At 40.9% G+C, this 21694-nt stretch overlaps 2 protein-coding genes across 2 annotated transcripts in view; one reads left to right on the plus strand and one right to left on the minus strand.

Annotated features, from left to right (window-relative positions):
- CCBE1 (collagen and calcium binding EGF domains 1) overlaps nt 1-21694 on the plus strand; it is a 106969-nt gene that overhangs the window by 19437 nt on the left and 65838 nt on the right. The gene's annotated exons all lie outside the window — the stretch shown is intronic.
- Nucleotides 4733-7003, minus strand: LOC133628773 (endogenous retrovirus group K member 5 Gag polyprotein-like). Its single transcript, XM_062017921.1, has one exon. It carries the CDS (start codon nt 6750-6752, stop codon nt 4818-4820), a length of 1935 nt encoding a protein of 644 aa, XP_061873905.1. The 5' UTR covers nt 6753-7003; the 3' UTR covers nt 4733-4817.

Here is a 21694-nt window from a genome sequence, read left to right on the forward strand (position 1 = left end):
TTGGGGTTTTTTTAAGCACTCATCTGCAAAAGGTTGCTTAGAAAGTTGTCTTATTGGTGGCGACAACTGCCAAATTTATTATCCATGCTGCTATAGTGTGGGAATGTTTCACAAGCAATGCCTTACTTTTATATCTCCATTTGTTTGAGAACGTAAATTCTGCTGATCCATGAGCTGTAGAAATGCCTACAAGGCCTTCACTGGAAACCCAAGCTGGAAGGTGCTAGTCCAGGGGAAAGCTTTGTAACAGATTTATGCAGTTTTCTGTTTGCATGCAGGTGGAGATTGCTGAGGGGTTGAGAACACTGTTTTACTGGTTTTGTTCCCTTTTTTTCTTTTGGCTGACTTTGCCTGTCTTTGTTCATTTATCCCCGGGAGTGTGCTGTGATTGGGACCTTGCACTTAATTCACATCAGCAGTTTGAGTAAACACTTAGTAAATAACAGATTGAACACACAAAAGTTACATTTTGGGATGAGTTTTTTAACAACTTTAACACCTGTGTTATTGGTGTTTTTTGACAATGCTGTATGTCACATAATCCATAATCCAAGAACAGTTATGCATTGATTTTGGAGAGGCAAATGCTCATAGACCAAGGGGACCTTTTCCTTTCTGCCAAGCATCAGATGTGCCTGTTGGTGCTGTTTACCTTTTGGATGGCTTTGTCATAAAACCTGGAGTGGTGAGGAGTTGAATGCCTCCTATGCACAGGGCACATCGAATTGCTGTGCTCATGGTGGCCTGTGGCATGGAGCACTGACAGAGACCAGCTCTTTCCAGGACGATGAAGGACAGGCGGACCACTGCTCTTAGGGCAAGTGACAGTTTATTGCTTCTTCTTATGCTCTTTTTATAGTCAGTACATATCGCAAAGGTCATCAGTATAGGTTAACAAACAATATGAGTACGTATATTTTCTATATGCTACAAATCAATCAAATGTTATCTACAAAATTTATGGTACTGTTTACTACATTTTTGTGATATATGTTCCGTGGCTACAAGACATCTGGTGTCCTTATCATTGTTGTGTATACAGGATGTTTTTGCTTAAGTTAGGGGCTTTGTTTAAGGAGCCAACCCTTTCAGGCAGGCTTCCTTAGAAAGGATTAACCCTTACCAGGCAAATCCTTTCGAGGGCCATTCTACCCTTTCAGGCAGATTGGTCTCATCATTTCACCCTTTTTTCTTTTTATTCAGTATGTATTGTAGCGGGAACGTGTTGTGTAGCCATTAATTGTAATTTTTTAGTTTTTATACTCGTTTGTTTTATCATATCATACATTAAACGAAATATGCAAGGTAATACTACAACTAGGACAATTATGCATAAAGTTGCTCCTATAAGGCAATAGATTCCTTTATAAAATGAAGATAAGGATGGAAAAGAAGCTTTTAAAACACTAACAAAATCATGAGCACGTTGGGCGAGAGGCAACTGCAATTTTTCTGTATTTTGTAGAGAGAGAATTTCTCCATGCAATTGTTTTAAGTTAATTGAAGAGTTGGCATTATTCCATATTATGCTAAGCCAATAAGCAAAGATCTGTAATGATGACCAATAGTTAAAATCATGTTGTTGTGGTCGAGGTTGTTGTGGTATCAGCATCAGGTGTTGAAACCTCTTTCGGAGCTTGCCTATTTTCGTTTTTGGCATGTCGAACACAGCGTTCTGGAATCCAACGAGGTACAGGCTCATCTGTTGGGAAAATACAAACATACCCTCTACCCCATAATAGAACCGGGTCAGGGCCTCTCGTGGATCCATCAATAGGATCTTTCCATAATACTGCAGGTTTCTGCTGAGCTGGGGATTGCCAATGACGATCAGCAGCTGAAAGGCCAGCTGCATCGAGAGTAAAAAAGTTTAAAACAAAAAGAGCATGATTTAACAAAGACAAAGGAGTGTCCTTAATCCCCCATGTCCCCGTTTTTAATTTCTTTAATTGTGTCTTCAGAGTAAGGTTAAAGCGTTCAATCATGCCTTGACCCTGTGGATTATAAGGAATCCCTGTTTTATGTGTTATAGAAAAATGAGCACAAAATTTTGAAAATTTAGCACTAGTATATGCGGGGCCATTGTCTGTCTTGATAGTCTTCGGTATACCTAAAATTGAAAAGCAGTGTAACAAATGTGAAATTACTTGTGCGGTTGATTCTCCAGACAAAGGAGTGGCTACTGCAAAATGAGAAAAGGTATCAAGGGTTACATGGATATAAGAGAGGCGGCCAAAAGAAGGATAATGAGTAACATCCATCTGCCAGAGATCATTAGGTAAAAGACCTCGAGGATTAACTCCATAATGAGGAATTGGTAAAAAAGAAACACACGAAGAACATGTTCGAACAATTTCTCTAGCTTGTTCTCGAGAGATATGGCACATACGTTGTAGAGTAGCTGCAGGTAAGTGATGCAGAGAGTGCAAACGCTGGGCTTCTGCAACAGTAGCAACAGTAAAACGAGTTAACAAATCAGCCTGATTGTTGCCGTGACTCAAAGGTCCAGGTAATTTAGAGTGACTACGAATGTGTCCTACAAAAAGAGGTGCATCTCTTATTATTAAGAGAGATTGAATCAGACCAAAATATCGTTGTATAAAAGAAACTTTAGAAGCTATGACAGGAACTGTTTCTAAAAATTGTAATGAAGTGACAATGTAACGACTGTCAGAATAGATATTCAAAGGCTCAGAAAATTTCAACAGTGCTTGATAAATTGCATATAATTCAGTCATTTGTGCAGAAACATTCTCTAATTTCCAAACAAATTGGTCTGTAGGAGTATACAGGACTGCTTGTCCATTAGATGATCCATCTGTAAAAACAGTCAATGCTCCTGTTATAGGGGCTCCTTTAACGACCCTAGGAAAAACTAAAGAATGATAGGTAGCAAAACTAAGAATTTTATCAGAAGGGAACTTTTGTGTTATTTCTCCAGGAAAAGCAGCTAAGGCTACAGCAAAATCGTCTACAGTGGCCATCAGCCAAGTAATTTGAGCAGGTGTGTATGGAATTCCAATTACTGCCGGTTCTTTCCCAAGATGAGTAATACATAACTTTCGTCCTTGTTTAATTCGTTCTGCTATCTTTTGAGGATATGAAACAAGAACTCCTTTTGCAGAGTGAGATCCATGTATCCAACACAGAACACCGTCTTGATACAAGACTCCTGTAGGAGTCATTACTGTAGGCAAGATATATAAAAAGAAAGACTTTGTTATGTCTGCATATTGTAATTGAGCATTTTCTATGGCCTTTTCAACCAATCGAAGAGCTTGTTTTCCCTCTTCTGTTAACTTGCGAGGAGAGGTAGGATCAGGGTTTCCCTCAAGTATTTTAAAAAGAGGATGCAAATCGGCTGTCGTTAACTTAAGAAAAGATCTGAGCCAATTAATGTCTCCCAAAAGTTTTTGAAAATCATTCAAGGTTTTTAAAGAATTTGTTCGTATGGCAATTTTTTGTGGCATAAAAGATTTAGGATATAGTTGAAACCCCAAATATTGAAAAGGATATGATTTCTGTACCTTTTCTTGTGCTATTTTCAAACCATGTTTAGTTAACATCTGTTCAATATGAGCATAAGCATGTTGCAACTTATCGATAGATGAGGCTGCTAAAAGGATATCATCCATATAATGGATACAAAGAACATCAGGAAATTGTTGTCTAGTCGCTTTTATACTTTCATGAACAAATTTTTGACAAAGAGTAGGACTATTAGCCATTCCTTGAGGCAATACTTTCCATTGGTAGCGTTCCATAGGTTCACTAAAATTTATGGATGGAATGCTAAAAGCAAATCGACATTTGTCATCTGGATGTAAGGGGATAGTGTAAAAACAATCTTTTAAGTCAATAATTATTTTTTCAAAATTTTGAGGAATGGCAATAGGACTGGGTAGACCAGGTTGTAACGCTCCCATGGTACACATTGTTTTATTGACTTCTCTCAAGTCTTGGAGAAGTCGCCATTTCCCCGATTTCTTTTTTATAACAAAAATAGGTGAGTTCCATGGTGATGTGGAAGGTTCTATATGACCTAATTGTAATTGTTCCACTACTAATTGACGAGCAGCTTGCAATTTTTCTTTAGTTAGAGGCCACTGATCAACCCAAACAGGATGATCTGATTTCCAACAGATTTTATCTGCATACATAGTTACTGATAAATTTATCAGATTAACTGCTAGGCGTATAAAGGTATGCACCCATTTGTGTCAAGATATCTCGGCCCCAGAGGTTAAGAGGCAAGCTTTCTAGTACATATGGTTGAATGGTACCAGAGTGTCCCTCTTTGTCTGTCCAACTTAACAACTTACAGCTTTGAAGAGGCAAATTTGCAACTCCAATTCCTTTTAGATCAGCTGAAGCATGCTGTAAAGGCCATTCTTTTGGCCATTGTTTTAAAGTCATTACCGATACATCTGCTCCGGTGTCCAAGAGTCCTGTAAAATTTTTACCATCAATTGTTAACTGAAGTTCAGGTCTCTGATGATTGATGGGCTGTAAAAGATAAACGTCAGTAGATCCAAAACCGCCTGTTCCCCGAATGTGGGAATCAGCTTTTCCTATAGATGAAACATAAGGAATTAAAAGCAACTGTGCAATCTTTGTTCCTGCAGGTAGATTAAAGACAGAAGTTTCAGATTGTAACATAACTTTTAACTCTCCTTCATAATCACAATCAATTAGTCCTGGTATAACTCGCAATCCTTTCATGCTCAGACTACTTCGTCCCAATACCAAACCGCATGTTCCCGCAGGTAATGGGCCATATATCCCTGTTGGGATAGCTTGTGCCCCCATTTCAGGTGTTAATACGAAGTGGGAGGAGGAACACAGGTCCAGTCCGGCACTATGACTGGTGGCTCGGTGGAGTTGTGAAATGGATTGTTTAGCTGGTGCTCTGAGGTTTGCACCTGCACAGGATACATCCCCTGTTTGTTTGGGTGGGCCCGGGGCAAGCCCATTGAGAAGTTTCCCGACTGTAAGGAATTGCCGTTCTTATCATATTTAGATCGGCATTCATTAGCCCAATGATTACCCTTTTTGCATTTTGGGCATAAACCTGGATTTTTTCCATTATTACTTGGAATCTTTTTATTAGGACATTGACGTACTTGATGCCCCATTTGTCCGCAATGAAAACAGCTACCAGGAGGGCCTGCAACCCTTCTGTTTTTCTTAAATTGCATTGCAGCTAAAACTTGCTCAACAGGTTTGCCCTGTTGTGCTGCAGCAGTGACTATGCCTTGAATATACCCAGAGCTAACATCAGAACATAATCTGATATAGTCGTTTAATGTTGATTTATTTTTCCAAGGTCTTAATATGGATTGACAGATATTATTAGCATTTTCAAAAGCTAATTCCTTAACTAAAATCATAGCTGAATCGGTGTCTTGTATGAGCCTAGATGAAGTTTGTAACAAACGAGATACAAAATCATGATAAGGTTCGTCTGGTCCCTGTCGGACTTTAGTTAATTCTTCCCTAGACGTTCCATGTCTAGGTAGCCCTTTCCAGGCTTTCAAACCAATTTCTCGAATGGCATCATATGTCGCAGCAGGGTAAGTTAATTGTTGTGCCAGATCAACATGCGGTCCTGCGCCAGCTAACATTTCATGAGTAATTCCTTGTTGGCGAAAGTGTGGTTTTTGAGAATAATCATAACAGGAATCCATAAAATCTGTAAGCCATAACAAATATTCTCCTCCCGTTAAGGTAGCTTTAGCTAAGCCTTTCCAGTCCCATGGGGGAAGAACTTCAGCTGCAATGGTCTCTAGAATAGCAATAGTATATGGTGCAGTTGCACCATATTGAGCAGCAGCTGTTTTCAATTCTTTAAGATTCTTAAATGTAATGGATGTATATGTAGCAATTCTAACATTGGCTTGAGTAGGGTGAGGAGCATATGTTATAGGATAAGCATGCAATATTTTTGAAAACCCACTCACATCTTCACCTTGTTGTTTAGCTTGTAGCAATGATAACTGTAAGGGTGAGTGAGGTGATATTTGATGGTATATGTCAGGAGGGGGCGGACGTCTACCAGCTTCTATTGCTGGTAAAACAACAGGTTCCTTTTTTAAAAGTGTTTGCTGTTTCTTCAATTTAAAAGGCGTATTAACAAACACTTGATCATCTTCATTATGATACTGAGCAGCTTCTTTTTCTAATTCAGCTTCCTCATCGGAGGATAATTCTTCAGATAATTCTATAGGTCTCAAGGCGCTCTTGCTTTGTTTTAACGGTCGGCATTTTTTACCTCCCGTATTTGAGTACATAAGAAAGGGATTTTTAAATTTAGATTCCTGAATATCTTTTTGTTCATTATTGATTATTGATGGATATTCAGGTGGAGCAGAGGGTTGTGAATCGGGATTAGTAAGAGCAGAAGGTTTTAAACCTGAATCCGCTGAACGAGATCGAGGACGTGTTTGTCGTTGCCATTTATCATATTCAGTATCACCTTGTAAACATTCTTTAATTAAAATCCATAAAGGAAAAGCATCTATAGGGATCTTATCAGGGCCGTTAGCAGCATAATAGCCTTTAATGTTTTCACCGACCTTATTCCAGGTTTCCAAGTTAATAGTGCCTTTATTCGGAAACCAAGGACACACAGTGTCTATAAATTCTAAAAATCCACCCACTTGCTTGGTGGTTACAAATATATTTCGACTTTTTAACAACGTCTTAACCATAGCTACAAACAGCTGTCTTTCCGTACTATGTACATGTCCCATATTTTAAATTGTAAATGCTGAATATGAGGGAGCCCTACCGTTGAGTCACGAGGTTCAGTTTGGACCCCCTTGCTTTCTAAGACACCTTATAGAAAGGGCTTAGGTGCGGCTGGATCCAGACTTAGTCTCAGACTTGGTCAACGGAAAATCTAAGACAAAAAAGGGATTTTTGTTTTTATTTTACTGAGATAAATTTCTACTTTCTTATATTTTACACCTTCCTAGTAGTTCTGCCCCCCTTTATTTCCCCTTTTCCTTACCGCGGTTCTGTTGATTCGGAGGCAGCTCACCCTGGTCAAAGGCAACCGAGTTTCCCGGGTTTCGGCACCATTTGACAGAGACCAGCTCTTTCCAGGACGATGAAGGACAGGCGGACCACTGCTCTTAGGGCAAGTGACAGTTTATTGCTTCTTCTTATGCTCTTTTTATAGTCAGTACATATCGCAAAGGTCATCAGTATAGGTTAACAAACAATATGAGTACGTATATTTTCTATATGCTACAAATCAATCAAATGTTATCTACAAAATTTATGGTACTGTTTACTACATTTTTGTGATATATGTTCCGTGGCTACAAGACATCTGGTGTCCTTATCATTGTTGTGTATACAGGATGTTTTTGCTTAAGTTAGGGGCTTTGTTTAAGGAGCCAACCCTTTCAGGCAGGCTTCCTTAGAAAGGATTAACCCTTACCAGGCAAATCCTTTCGAGGGCCATTCTACCCTTTCAGGCAGATTGGTCTCATCAGAGCACAGCCCTAAAATCACCCTCACTCTTTTCCTACCAGCCAGGTGTCTCAGTGGGGCTCTGCAAAGATGATGGTTTTCTCAGTAAAAACTCGTGACTCACATTTTCTCTGCTTAGTTTATGATTTATTCCTCAAATTGACCCTAACATGCATTTCTTGTAAATGGCCCATAGCCTCATGAGAGCAGCATGGCTCATCTGCTGTGGCTTTTGAAATCCTAATGACCGTTTAATCGAGTAAATGTGAGATAGACTGTGAGCTCGAGCTGGTTTCATGGCTCTGCTTGCCTTTAACAGTGTCATGGTCTTCAAACGATTCGTGTCCTAAAGCACTAAACCATCCCACTCGTTGATGGCATTAAGCAGTTTTCCATACCCACGGTCTAGCTGTGCATCTGCAGCTCAGTGTGAATTGCCCTGCAGTCAGGGAAGTCACAAACAGTCATGTATGCTGTCCTTCGTCACACAGCTTAATGAGATTTCCGCATCCCCTGGGAAGCCAGTGTGGCCCGCAGATGAGTGACAACCGCGTTAGCTTTCTGCTGCCGCCACATCCCCATGCTTCTGAGATCCTCTCCAGAGGAAAGACTTAGTTATGTGTGACAGGCTGCAAAAAAACAAACAAAAAAAGTTAAAACAAATGCCAATATTACAACTCCGTGTTGCTAAAATATGTTTTAAACAACAGAGAAGAAATATATCACGAATGTATTTTTTTAAGCTTGTTTCTGTATGAGCTTCCGGGTAGTGCTGAGAGGCTCATTTTTGATTTCTGTGCTAATGGCAGATGCCCAGCAGGAGATAATTACCTTTCAAGACTGCCTGGCTTCTTTTTTTAAAGACTTAAATTAAATTGCCAGCAGAGAAGAAATTGTTCCAAACTTTCGTGCTTGGGAAGTGATTTCCCAAACTACAAACTTTTATCAAGAACAAACAAGATATTGAATGAACATGCGGGCAACCACTTAAAATCTGACTAATGGAAAACTGTGCTCCAAACAACACAAAACTACAGGAATGTGTTTTGTCAAAGTCACAATTCATTGAATTAAAATTTCTCAGAGCTGACTACTCTCCACTTCTCTTAGAGCACAAATACAGAACATGTTTTTCCACTTTCAAACCCTCTAGGTCTGGAGTCCATGCAACAGTCAGAGAGAGAGGAGCTTGATCGTGTAGTTATGACAGAGAATGTTGAAGTCCTATTTAAAGTTTCCATTAATTTACATCTGCGCTGTGAAAAAAGATGGAATGTCAAATTAGACAGAAACATTGCATCAACCAGCTCACAGAAACTACAAGCAACTTTTATCCTCATATTTACCAGGAGGTGTGAATAGGTCCTTCTGCAGTCACCAGACTGCAATCTACATTTTACCAGTCTGAAAAGAGCTCTTTCTACGTGATTGCTTACAATGCTAATATAGTGTCTAGTATTAAAGCATGTATTTCATACATTCTCTTTTCACGTGAGGCTGAAAAAAGGTTAGTTACTAAAAAAAAGCCCCAAACAACAGAAAGGTAAACGTCATTAAACTATAAAAAATCAACTTATTAAAGGTCATGGAACTATTGTGCTCAAGAGTAGCATCCTTGAACCATTTTGTATTTGCCTCTTAAGCACTGTTTTTACACACGTCTCTTTTAAACACTCTTATACACATCTTCGATTGATGAGAAAGTATAAGCTAGTTAACTCTAAAGTCATGACTTGAAGTTATATTCTTTCTAAGTGTTTTTAAGTGAAGAATTGTTTAGCATAACTTCCTGTTTCCACAGAACTATATGCCCAGAAACAGGGGAGAAAGTCTGTTTCTCTACTTGCACTGCGCACATCCCCAGCCAGCCAAGCACTGTTCCTGGTTGTAAATTAAAGGAGATTGGGAGCTAGTGAAGTTCTAAGACATTGTATGCAAGTGTTAATAATGCAACCACATTTTCTCCAGATAAGAGATATGCTTTGCTAGATGCGAGGTATTCCATGAAACTGTATTTTTTTTTTCACAGTGTAGGCCCCGTATTTTTACAGTCTCTGTGGTATTTTGAATATGGGTGTTTAAAGGATGTGTGGTTTGATTATTTATTTATGTCTGAAGCATAGGGAGTGTTTTGTAACACCTGGGTTTGGTTTTGTGGTGATAAATGACTACTGACAGACGTGCAATAGGAAATATGGTCATGTCCCAGACAAGCCAGGACACCTCCTCCCTGGGCATCATCAAGACTCTGATCTCTTTCCCTGGTAATGCTGAATAATACAGAGCTATGTTCTTGACGAGGAGATTTTTGTGTGAACAAGAACATCGTGGCTTTAAATATAGCCACAGGAAATGAAGTAGTCATCAGTGACTGTAGAGTAGATGAATATACAAACTGAAAACAAAAGAGGGCTTAATGTGCTGAAAATGTTAGCCAACACTGGGTAAAAAAACCTATTTGGTGAGGTCTTCAGTCACACTGGAAGCTGCAACATCAACTTCCAACTGCTTCATTGTTACCCAAAGGGCTTGCTAATGCCACACAATTAATCGAGGCTACAAATAGATCCATAATCCTTCTGTCACAAACGCTGCTTTTCTCAATTTTGTCTTACGTGAATGATGTTATTCTTTCCATTTTTGGACAAAATTATGCCCATTACACGGTCTACTAATACGTTTCCTGTGGAAGACAAATCCTCACATACTAGTGATCTCTTGGGTGTTATTTCTCATGCAAATTCACATTACATATTTAAAGACATTTTTAGCTTCTAGTGCTGATGCTGCTTGGTAAAGTGACACTCCAGCAAGGAATACAGCCTATTCAGTGCCTACCCTAAGCCATCAGGAATGCCTAAAACCCATTTTCTTACATACTTTTCTCTCCTGTGGCCTATCTTTGGTCTATGAGTTAATTGATCCAGTATTTTCTGAGACAATTATCTTAAGCCTTGACAATTTGGTTAGGAAAGTGGTTGCACATGTAAATAAAAAATAAAACCCATATGCTTTCAGAAGTTGTGCAATTAGGCAGGAATACTATGGTTGGCTTATCAGGAACAACAGTGGAATTTTTTTCCTTCTTTAATTGAGGGCGAGATTGGCTCTTGATTACTGACCTCTTGGGAGTTCAAAGCTCTAGGAGAAACCTCAACTATCACACGTGCTGTGATGATTTGGTGTCTCTCAGTGATGGTAAGTGAACACTTTTGTGCCTCCAAACTTAACTAGTTCTTCAAGAATTTATATGACATTGAGAGAAAGGCTCAGTATGAAAACCTGATCTTTGTTATACGTGGTGGGACAGCACAGTATGTCTGACCTCATCAGAGAGAGTTTTAATCTCTTTTTCCTATTGATTTACCATAGGCTGTGTATTTGATGGTGTCAGGGCAGAGGATGTAAGTACAGAATATTTGCTGCTATGGGGTGGATTTTTTTTACATTTCATACTCAATGAAAAGACAATGCATCAAAATAACAATAAATCAATAATAGCTCTAATCTAGAGGCTTTGATTTGGTAGTGGTTTAAGTAGAAGTTTTTACACCAAAGGCTTTTAACAGCATTTAGTGGGAGTGGAGACAGCCATCAGTGTATAATTAAACTCCATTTAGAGGGTTTAATTTGTGCTTTGGTGCTGAGGGAGTCATTCCAAAGCTTAGAATTATAAAGGGGATTTAATCACAAAAGATTAAATAAATCCCAGCTACATTTGACAAGTGTTTCGCTTTTCAGTAAGTCATATGATCCATAATTATTCTCCAAAAGCCTAATTAGCTCCATTCCTTATTTAAATCATATATTTTCCACAAGACTCTTCTGGCGCGGCTCAATCTGTGTTGCCTTTTTGATGCACGTTTTGCTAATCAGACTTCTTATCCAGGCAGTTAATCATCCTTTCCCTGCCGTGCTCTCCATTCAGCAGGATGCTTTAGACGCCTCGTAACCCATACTCAGAAAGCCTGTGTGGCCGAGTGCCCCAGGGCAGGCGATAGCAGGAGTCAAAGGCCAGCATGATGCAAAGCAGCATGATTTAAACCTGTCTGAAGAAACCTCTGAAGAGGTTTTTGCTGGAGGCTTTCATTCCACCTGTTGCCCTATGACCTCCTTTGCTGGGACAGTGACACACTTTATCCTCTTCATGAAAACTTTTATTTTCCTCCCTTGAAATAACACCATTTCTCTTCTACGTTCATGTCTCTTTTCCTTTTTTTTTCCCAAGCAGGATTTCTAGCAGGAAAAGCTTGGGTATGTATTGCCTCAAGGTTAATATAGTTCCAGTATCATACTAGGTGCATGTCATTCTGCCAAATGCACATACTTGGCTCAGGAAAAAAATCAAATCTTCCACCTAATCAAAAATTCCTCAGCCAGAGTGCACGAACCTTTCCAAATACTTGAAATTATTAATGGAGATGCCTTCTAAAGTGTAATAGCAAACCTGTGTGCTCTTGTAAGCAGATATGTAATCTGTTCACATCTAATAGTGCTGGGGAACAACATTTGTCAGGGTTCATTTGGCTGCAGTTATCCCTTGTTTTTCCCCTTTAAAACTCAGTTGCAGAATTTCCAAAGTACTTTCTTTTCAACAACGGCAAAGAAAGGAAGGAGCTCTCATGCATACTAATTGCTTGCATGTTTTGCCTGAAATATTCAGTGGGTGGCTGCTCTGTGCAAGCCGTGTTTCCTCTTCATCACAACCTGGTTTAGAGCTGGAGGCCAGATCTCTGAGGAAAGGTGTAGCACTGCCCCATATTCTCTGGCTAAATTCTTCAAAAGGAGACTTAAACCTGCCCATCTGGTTGTCTTTCTCACTGTACTTCAAGATCAGCTAAGTGACTAGTCTGCCTGGGTGCAGGAGTATGTAAACCTTGACACAGTTATCAGAGCAGTGCATTGCAAACACTTCTCCATCCCACTGTGCATGATTTCAATGATTGATCATGCAACACTGATTTTTATTATTCTTTTAGGTCTTTTTTAGTCTGTGATTTTCCAAGTAAATAGCAAGTAATGTAAATGTCTAGAAAAGCATCCCAAACCCCACTGTAGGGAGGAGAAGCACTAAATAGGAAGGGAATTTAATTGTTCAAGCTAATACTGGACAACTTTTTCCATTTTGTTTCATAAGACTCGTTGTTGAGATCAAGCACAGTCCCAAGGTATGTGTGTAGTACACTCCATGCTCACACAGTGTTGCAGTTTGTCCCTCTCTGCTGATGTGTGGGCTACAGTAGGGAATGAATGAGCCATGCTTAATAGAGGCTGCAGGATTTTGGTTCCTATTGCATAGGCTCCGTGCTAAAGACTGTGAGATGTCTGTGGCCAGCAAGCCCTTTGGGGGTCCGTTTGTTTTTTGGGGGTTTGTTACAGCACCAGAGCTGGTGCCAATGCAGAGACGGAGTCTCTGGCCTGTCTGCAGCTCTACCCTAAACCTCTGAAGTAAAAGCAATTCCCATGAGAAGGCAATCACTGAGGTTAGGACCCAGGAAGGCAAAGCTTATTAGCAAAGCCTGAGACAGAAGGACACCCTGCCAGCAGTGGTTTGGCAATTCAGAGATGCCATGCGCATGGCTAGTGCTTTGCTTTGATCAGTTTTCAGGGTTTTGACTGCTGATGTTTATGTCCCAGTCTCTTGACTTCCAGGTGACACAAACTCTGCCAGCAAAGATGTCATTCAGTGTAGATAAAATCATTCAACACTGGAAAGATTTCTTAAAATCAGACTGTGCTCTCAGGCTTTTGCATAGAGACACTTCCCAAGCGATCACAGCAGATGTCAGATGTTCTGCTTTCCAGCTTCTTCACCATTTCACCCTTCCTTTAAACACGGATATACACCGAGGACTTTTGTAAATTGCAGTCCATAGTAAAGGGGAATTATTTTGCTAAATTTCTGCAACTGAAAAGTTTTCCCATGAAGGTACAATGTGAAATAATTATTGAAGGCAGGAAAGAAGGAAGGCAGGTAGGTAGGTAGTCAGGAAGGAAGGAAGGAAGGAAGACAATCCTAAACCTGAAGCAGTCAATGGCACACACACTTAAATTCTGCTTACTGAAGTTCTCTTGGTTAGCCTGTGGATGTTTTATGAAGTTGGATCTGAAAACAACAAAATGTATGCCCAGACCTGAAGACAAGGTACATCACTGAGGAATGAAGAGTGTCATGTAACTTATCTGAGGATAGCCTGTTATGGGCTTTTCTAACAGCAGCTTGAATCATGCCAAAAGTTAGAACATATTTTGATTTTTTTGAAGTGTTTCAATAAAAAATTAACAAGGAAACATTCTGTGTTTAGAAAATGCCACATTTCTGCACCTCTTGTTGCACCAGGTCCACTTCATGTGGCACAGATGAGCAGCAATGCCAGTACCACAGACACTCCTCATCTGCCCTGTGGACCAGGGTCGTGTGATGCTCATTCTGATCTCTGTCAGTGTGACTTCATGGACAGTCTCCTTCCTTTCCTGTGCCCTGAGCTGTTGTTAGTCCCCAGGGATGAGGAGTGTCTTACAAAAGCCTGAATTAATGCACTCTGAATTAAATGTGTCCCCCTCACCACCACCATACTGTAGCTATTATATGTGCATCAGGGTTATATGATTCATGTACACATCTCATGAGAAGGATGGAGAGTGATAGTGACATAGTCCTATCACATCACTAGGAACATGGTATAAAGGAGGAATACAGTATGGAGTACCAGAGGCGGGAGAAATAGGTAGCAGAGAATACAGATTCCCAGCTCAGGAGAGAATCATAGAATCATAGAACAGTAGGGGTTGGAAGGGACCTTTAGAGATCATCTAGTCCAGCCCTTGGAGAGGCATCCCTACAAGAGGCACTTTGCCCCCTGACATAGCATACCTTTGCATCTGCACTTTAGTTCCAAGTCCTGGATGAGACTATTAAGAAACTTGAGGTCTTTCCAAGATTTCAAAGTAGCTTTGTTAGTTCACCAAAGCCTTTGTTTGAGCTTTTCCTGTAACCCCTGAGTGTAGCATTGTTAAAAGAAAAAAAAAGTAAATATTTTGTGAATAATAATAATAATTACTGTGTGATTTTTTTTTTACAGTTTTTAAAGGATCTATCATTTGCCAAAAATAGTTGAGGCATTTACATGACTGAGTGCCTTTGAAAAAGCTATTGTCTGCCTCATTGTCCTGGTCAGTTCAAATATTGAATAAACCCTGGGGCAGAGAAAGCTACACGACTTTCGAAGTTGTAATGGCAGTGTGTAAAATCAGATGAGTCTCTCTGGTGTTGGTGAAGACAAGATCTTCAAATGCAAATTAAGTCTGTTTACCTAATTTTTGGGGTCTATGGTGGCTGACAGGAGTCTGACTCTTCTGGAATGGAGTGGGGAACATTTGACAAACTCCTTACCCAAGCAAGTGAGGAGCTGGACAGGTGCTTGACCCACTGAGGATCAGCTTTCCAACGTGATCAGGCATGGATTACAGGTTCATTACGGGCCACATAAGTTGTCTTTCCATTGACCATAAGGGCAGTTTTGAGTCCTTTAGACAGACAGGGGTGCAGTGTCCCATGGGCTGCGTGTCAGGCTGGAGAAGAGCTCACTGGGATGCCACAACTCTACACTTGTTGTCATCTTAAAACACCCCTATGACAAAAGACAGCTCCAGTGACAGCTGTTAGACTGTTGTGGATTCCATCTTGTTGGGATGCCACCTCCTTATTGCTGGAAGAGGAGAGGGATGCAGGAGGAAAACCATGTGCTGCCTGACCATTTTTAACACCCTTTCTCTAAGCTATTACTGAAGACAGGACTTGAATAGATGGGCTTTTGTTTTGACCTACCTATGTCTTATCATCACTGGTTATTTATGCTGCTCTTGTGACTGTTAATTTCCAGAGTAGTCTTTGTTTTACAGTATTTCATCTTTCTGGGCATTTGGAGAACACATGTATGTACTTAGCGAGGTGACAGTCTAATTTGGTTTCCAAGTAACTTGAAGATAAAGTATACCTCGTAAAAAAACATGAAAGATTTGAAGAGCCAAACTGTTACGCATAAAAATGGCAAAATGCTCTGAAATTTCTTTTAATAGTTTGGATTCACTAGCACATTCCTTTTATCCTTTCTAAACTTCTTGGCTTACTTAAAAGATTCCTACACAGATTGTCTGTAACAAATTCATTCTACAGATGGGTTGCACAATTAAAACCAATCTTATTTTTCTTTCTTAGACTTTCAGTGTTATTATCAAACTCTAGATTGATTGTTGTTTTCTAATCTTAATTATCACGTCATTTTAAGTGCACAGAGGGGTTTTAAAAATAATTGGAGCTGGGATGATGCTGAAAGCTGCATCTAGATTCCTGGAGGATGAGGGAAGCTTTGAATCAAACAGCTGGAGAGTTTACTGGATAGAGAAAGGCCAGCACAGTGTTCTTAACCTGTGTAGATATCAATAGGAACTCTTGGCTGCTGTGGCAGAGTTGCACAATGCTGCAGTTTCATTGGGAATCTTGTGTCTGATGCTTTGCTTAACACCTGAGCTACTGATACCCTTCTGTCCTGTGGAAAGGCTCTGCTTAGAGGAGGAAAGGGATGGATTTTTTTGTTGTTGTTTTTAGTTATCTTTGAGCTGATATCTGCAGAGACTCAAGAAGGTGAACCTCGAAGCCAAAAACATAAGTGAAGTAACCCCCTCGCTGTGCAGAATCTCAGTGCATGCTGCAGGCGGTATCCCTAATCATTCATTCTACATGCTACTTCAGGGTTGGCAGTACCCAGAGATGCTATCTCTGTGTCATTCAAGGCAGTTTCATGGTTGCTGCTGTGAGGGTGTGAATGAGCCTCTCTCATCCCAGTTCAATGGGAAACTTAAACAGCAAGAAAAGATTGTGAGCTCTGCTCGGCGCTAATGGATTCCTGGAGACAGGTGAAACCTATGAGGCTCTGCCAAGGTTTAGGGTCCAAAGAGAAACTGTGGGTGAAGATCACTTCCTTTTCTATAGTTCTTCTTGGATCTGCTTGATGTGACACACATAATGGCCTCACTCATTGCTAGACAAAGGCTAATTCCATCATGGATGTCATCATCATAAGTGTTGCATTACAAATGGCCTGCTTGTTGTTCTGCCTCTACAAATGGGTGTTTTTCAAGCAATTTCAACTGCAGTTTCATGACATAGAGTACTTGGTGGTACTACAGCTTTCTCATGTCTTCCCATCTCCGAGTACTCATGCCTTCCTCACAGTGCCTCAACTCTGCCTGCATGGCAGCTTTAGGCTCACACTAACAACTGGTTTGAGGAACAGATTTTGCCATTTTGTTGTTGGGTTTGTTGGATTTTCCCCCTTAATTTTCCTTTGTTTTATTTTTAAGTCAGAGAGGTCTCTAACATGGCTAATGGAGTGGCCTTTGTTTGGGCTGGGGGAACACTGTAATGGGCACAGAGAATCCCCTGCAAGAAGCAAGGCTGCCAGGGAGGCTGTGCCCAGAGTGTCACTGCTGCCATTGGCCCATGGAGTCATAGGTTTGTGCCTTTAAAAAGAAAACAGTAGAAAACAGTGATTTTTTTTTTTTTTTTTTTTAATGTGTTCACAAGCAAACCTGTTCTTCCAACATCACCTGCAAGTGCAGTGTAGCAGGGAGCACACTGAAATTCACCGGCTACAGCAGAGTCCTGGAGCTTTGTGAATTTTCCCCTAAATGATGCACATCCTATTCTACCCTCCTTATCCCAGTTCTGAAATGAGCAGTGTGGGATAACTTAGTTCATTCCAATTTTTAGCATAAATGTGAACATTACCTTTGGGATGGCAAAGCAATATAGCTCATTGCGGAAGCTCCTAAGCTTACCAATATACATTTAAGGAAGACCTGTATGTGTGTGTGTATTTATATACATTTAGCACATTGTACACCAATGCCAGAGGGCATTCTGGATGCTGGATGAACTTGCTACAATTTGTGTCACTGAACTTTATACCAATAAATATTCTCCCTTAATCCCAAATAGCAGAAGTTCATATTTAATTAATTCATTCTTACTATCAGAAGCATTTTAAATTTCAGCCTTCTGATTGTCATGCAATAATTGAATCTTCAGTGCTGCCCAAGTTTTGTTATCTAAAAATAATAAAAAAATTAGTTTGTAAGCAACAATGACTATTTCTAAAGACTTTAAAAGCAGGGGCGGGGGGGAGAGAAAAGAGGAAGAAACAATGCATTTTATGTGACCTGAGCCTTTGGCACTCACCCAAACCTGTTTGCATGCTGAGTATATCCATTATACACTTTGTCAAATCTTTCATATAATCCCACTGTCTCTGGTCTTAATCTTTAAAAAAATAAACCTTTGTTTTGTATTTGACTCTAGAGGATAAAGAAGAGGAGACTGTCTGCAGTGTTGTCAAACCTGGGTGGGCATTTTAATGTGCCTTGTACATTTTCCTGTTGTGTCAGGGCATTTCCCGCTGTGTATGTGAGTCTGTTGGGTGTCCATTGTTTATATCCTCCTCTGGTGTTATCTCCAAATTCCTCCTTTTCTCCAAGGGAGTAGATTTCTCCACAATAGCTTCTCTTCCAGACTCAGAAAAACTGTCTTCTTGGGGCCACTGGCAAGGCACACAGCTCTACTCATGGCCTGCAGGGAGGCAGGTGTTCCTGCAGAGAGGAAGCCTCTATTAGGCTTTTTGTGATAAATAATAGGAGAATTGCAATACCTCAGGAGGGAGGGGGTTGCTGGGCTGCTCTGCCAAGGACAGACCTTGCACACCAGGTTGTACAATCGCAAGCCAAGTCTCTGAATAGACTGAAATTTGCAACCTCTCTTTCCACTGTGATTTTAACCTATATTTTAGGAGTTTCACTGTTTTCCGTAACAGAGCACTTGGATTGCAATAGCTGAAGCAGGCTCTGTGTGCAGCTGTTTTTTGCTCTTTGTTGATGCAATTGGTGATGTCAAGTCCCGATCTGTATCTTTGCATCTCTTGGGAGAGCAAGACACGTTCAGCTGTCAAAATATCACATTATGGTGGGGAGGAAAGAAAAGGCAACATTTCATCTTGGATTTGTCAAAACTGTTGTTTGTCACCTATCCCCTCCACTTTAGCTCACAGTTCGAATCACCTCCCTGTGCTCCCTGTGACGCTGAAAAAAGTGCAAGACCTTAGACGTTCTGTTATTTTAAGATTAAAACAACATTGAGCTGGCCCACATTATGCAACTAAGTATTGTACTTTGTAGTTTAGTGAGTTTGTAGACAATTAACCTTTTTTTAGCTAACTACACACTTGGTTTTGTGAAATGACCATGGCTTGAGCCCGGTCATCACTGGTACCCCATAACATGGGTTGGGGAAACATTCAGAACTGTGATCAGATTTCTGTGAAAGTGATAGAGGGATGGGTTACTCTGTGGCAGAAAATATTGGTTGCCTGCAAGCCTCTTGTCAACTCATTATAGATGTTTCTATGCCACATAATACAATTGTGCTTTTCCCAGATAATGGTATTGTCATTGTGCCAGCAGAAAGTCTTTTAGACCTGCAGCTGCAGCTGGTCCCTGGGATTAGTTTAGGTCCTGAGTTTAACTATTTCTCTGTATGATTTGGCCATGCAGGGTCAGTATCATAGCCCTGTGTCCCCGCCTTTTCCAGGGACACCTTTTGGAGGATGATCCTCTTTTTATGAGGCAATTGATGAAACAAAACTGCAGTGCAAACCATTACTAAAAAGTATGACACTATTGGGGCTTACTAACCCCAGGAAAGCCAATCCTTTGCAAATTGCAGAGGTGGAGGCTCACTGCATTTCACGCTAATGAGGACAGCAGAGGTGTCTCCAAGAGTAGAAGAAACCACTTAGCGAGGACATTGGCTACAGCTGTGGAATCTGTAGAAATTGTCATATCAGGTAAAGATGCTTTTACTTGCTTAACTCAAGCAGGTTCTTTGGTTTTTATGCACAGAAACGATCTGTGCCTCTTTGCTGGTGAACCTTCCCCTCACCAAGGTAAATGTGTATGTGGTTACTCAGGGGGCCAGGGCGAGCAGGGTGCAGCTGCTCCATACAGCCCTGTTCAATGTTAATGCTTACTATCTCAGCACTTGTGGCAGCTGTCGTGCACCAAATTGCAATGCCACAGCCTAAAGCACCACCTGAAAACCACCAGAGTCATTGAGCTGGGTGATGCTGATGATTCACGAGTCCCAGTATGTCATCTTCATAAGGAGCTAAAGTCACTGTCCTAAATAATCTCCTGTAGTTTCCCCCTAATTTTCAAGTATTTTCAACTTAGGGACTCACAGAGCAAGAAACAGTTTCTATACAATCAGTGAAAATAACGGATTTCTCTTCTGTGACTTTGTCAGTTTCCCCTTTGACAGGCAAAACTCTATCATCCCTTGGCAAGCAGCTCCACAGTTCAAACAGTCATTGTGTGGGTAAAACTTAACATTTATTTTATTTCTACCTGGTTCTCAGTAGCTTCATCTGATGCTTCTCTTCTTCTTGTAATATGCTTGTGGTGTAATATCAGATGGTATAGGCAGTGCATTTTGAGGGGGTTTTTGAGGGTTTTCAGCTTGGCAGACTCCAATATGTTTTATGGACATTTATTTGGTCACAAATAAATGCACAAGAATTTCTTCTATAAAGTCTGTGTCTGTAATCCCTCATGTTGCTTAAATCTGACTTCTGGGACAAACATATCTTAAAATATATTTTCCATTAAGTAAAAAGTTCTTCATTTGTAGTCAATTAGGAAAGAAATTCTTGAGGAGACTGCCTGCTTGTAGAAGCAGGGAGGAATCGTGGTCAGATTTAGCATCAGTGGATCTACACCTGCAAATATTGAGGCCTCACACAGGGACAGCTGAGCACTGCTTTGACTCCCAAAACCTCCATAGCTGCCTGCTATGACACTGTTAGGGATTTGTGCCAGATTTGCAGGCTTGCTGTGGCCACCTTGCACCACTGAAATGATGTACAGGTACATTCCATGCAAGAGCTGTAACCTGTAATTGATCTCCAGAAGTGCCTCAGATACTTTGGGCTGACGTGGAAAACTATTTCATGTGCCAGTGGCCCAGCTGCAGGGCTTGATTACCAGCCTTTGGGCAGTGCTGCCTGTGTGGCCATGGCTGTGGCCCAGCTCCCCAGGTAGGTCTAGCTCTGAAGGCAAGCACCTCCTGACCAGGCTCTTTTCAGAGGCCCCAAGAAACCGTTTCATTGCTTGGTTTAGGCATCAAACTCATTCTTACCTCCCCTTAATCCAAAACACGGCCCACAGGTAACTTGCAGCTTGCCTGGTTCTCGTTCCTGGTGGTGGATCTGACGTTGCTGATTCCAAGGAGCAGCTCTTCAGTCATCTTTCCCTAGGCTAGTATATCAGGAACCGTGGGGGCTCCTGGCCTTTGTCAGGTTCCCAGAGAGGCAGGCTGACAGTTGCTGGGTGTGCAAGGGCCCCCCTGCCCCAGGACAAATGCACATAGAGGTTTGCAGAGAGGAGGCGAGCCTCCAAGTGCTGTGGTCTCTCTGGAGATGTAGACTCTGCTACAGGCATTTTCCTTAGGTGACTTATTTACACAGAACAGGGATCATGGGATTTACTGATAAACTGTAGGAAAAGGAAGAGCTGGTGAAATGAAGACTTCTTATCTCTTTGTGATGTGACATGCAATACAAATTACAGTTTTCAACAAGTACTAATGGAGAGGCTGTTCCTGAAAAGCAAAGGTAAAGCCTATGAGGCATGCTAAGCAGATGTGTGCTTTTTAGCCAAAATGTGGGTAAATTACTCCTCAGATAACTATTTAGCTTGGGTATCTGTAAACTGTGGGCGTCATCTGGGTGAGAGGCTGAGAAAAGGGCTTATGTCTGTGCTTTCTGGGATGTCCTTGGGGTGCCTGTGAGAGGAGACACAGGCTGGATGCTAATGAGTTCAGCAGCTGCTACGAGTGGTGTTATTTTCCCACTGTCAGCACGGATGCTTGCTTGCCAGGCTGGGTGTTTTTAAGACGATGGATACCTATAGTCTGGTGCCAAAGCTCTTTTACTCTTTGTGCTTTTTTTCTCTTTGTCTTTTCTAAGATTTAAACCAGTCCTGCTCTTACAGAGCCTCTCACTTTCTCAGAAGCCTTTGACATCATAGGCAAAAAATGTGTGTTTTTCAAGCTGTAGAGCACATCTTTTAAGTTCTGCTGATGCCGAACACTGACTTTGGCAGGGGG

Source organism: Colius striatus, chromosome Z, assembly GCF_028858725.1.
Source record: "Colius striatus isolate bColStr4 chromosome Z, bColStr4.1.hap1, whole genome shotgun sequence".
Lineage (NCBI taxonomy): Eukaryota > Metazoa > Chordata > Aves > Coliiformes > Coliidae > Colius > Colius striatus.

Excerpts from the sequence above, each read along its gene's own strand:
- LOC133628773 (XM_062017921.1), bottom strand. The coding sequence starts at position 6,752 with ATGGGACATGTACATAGTACGGAAAGACAGCTGTTTGTAGCTATGGTT.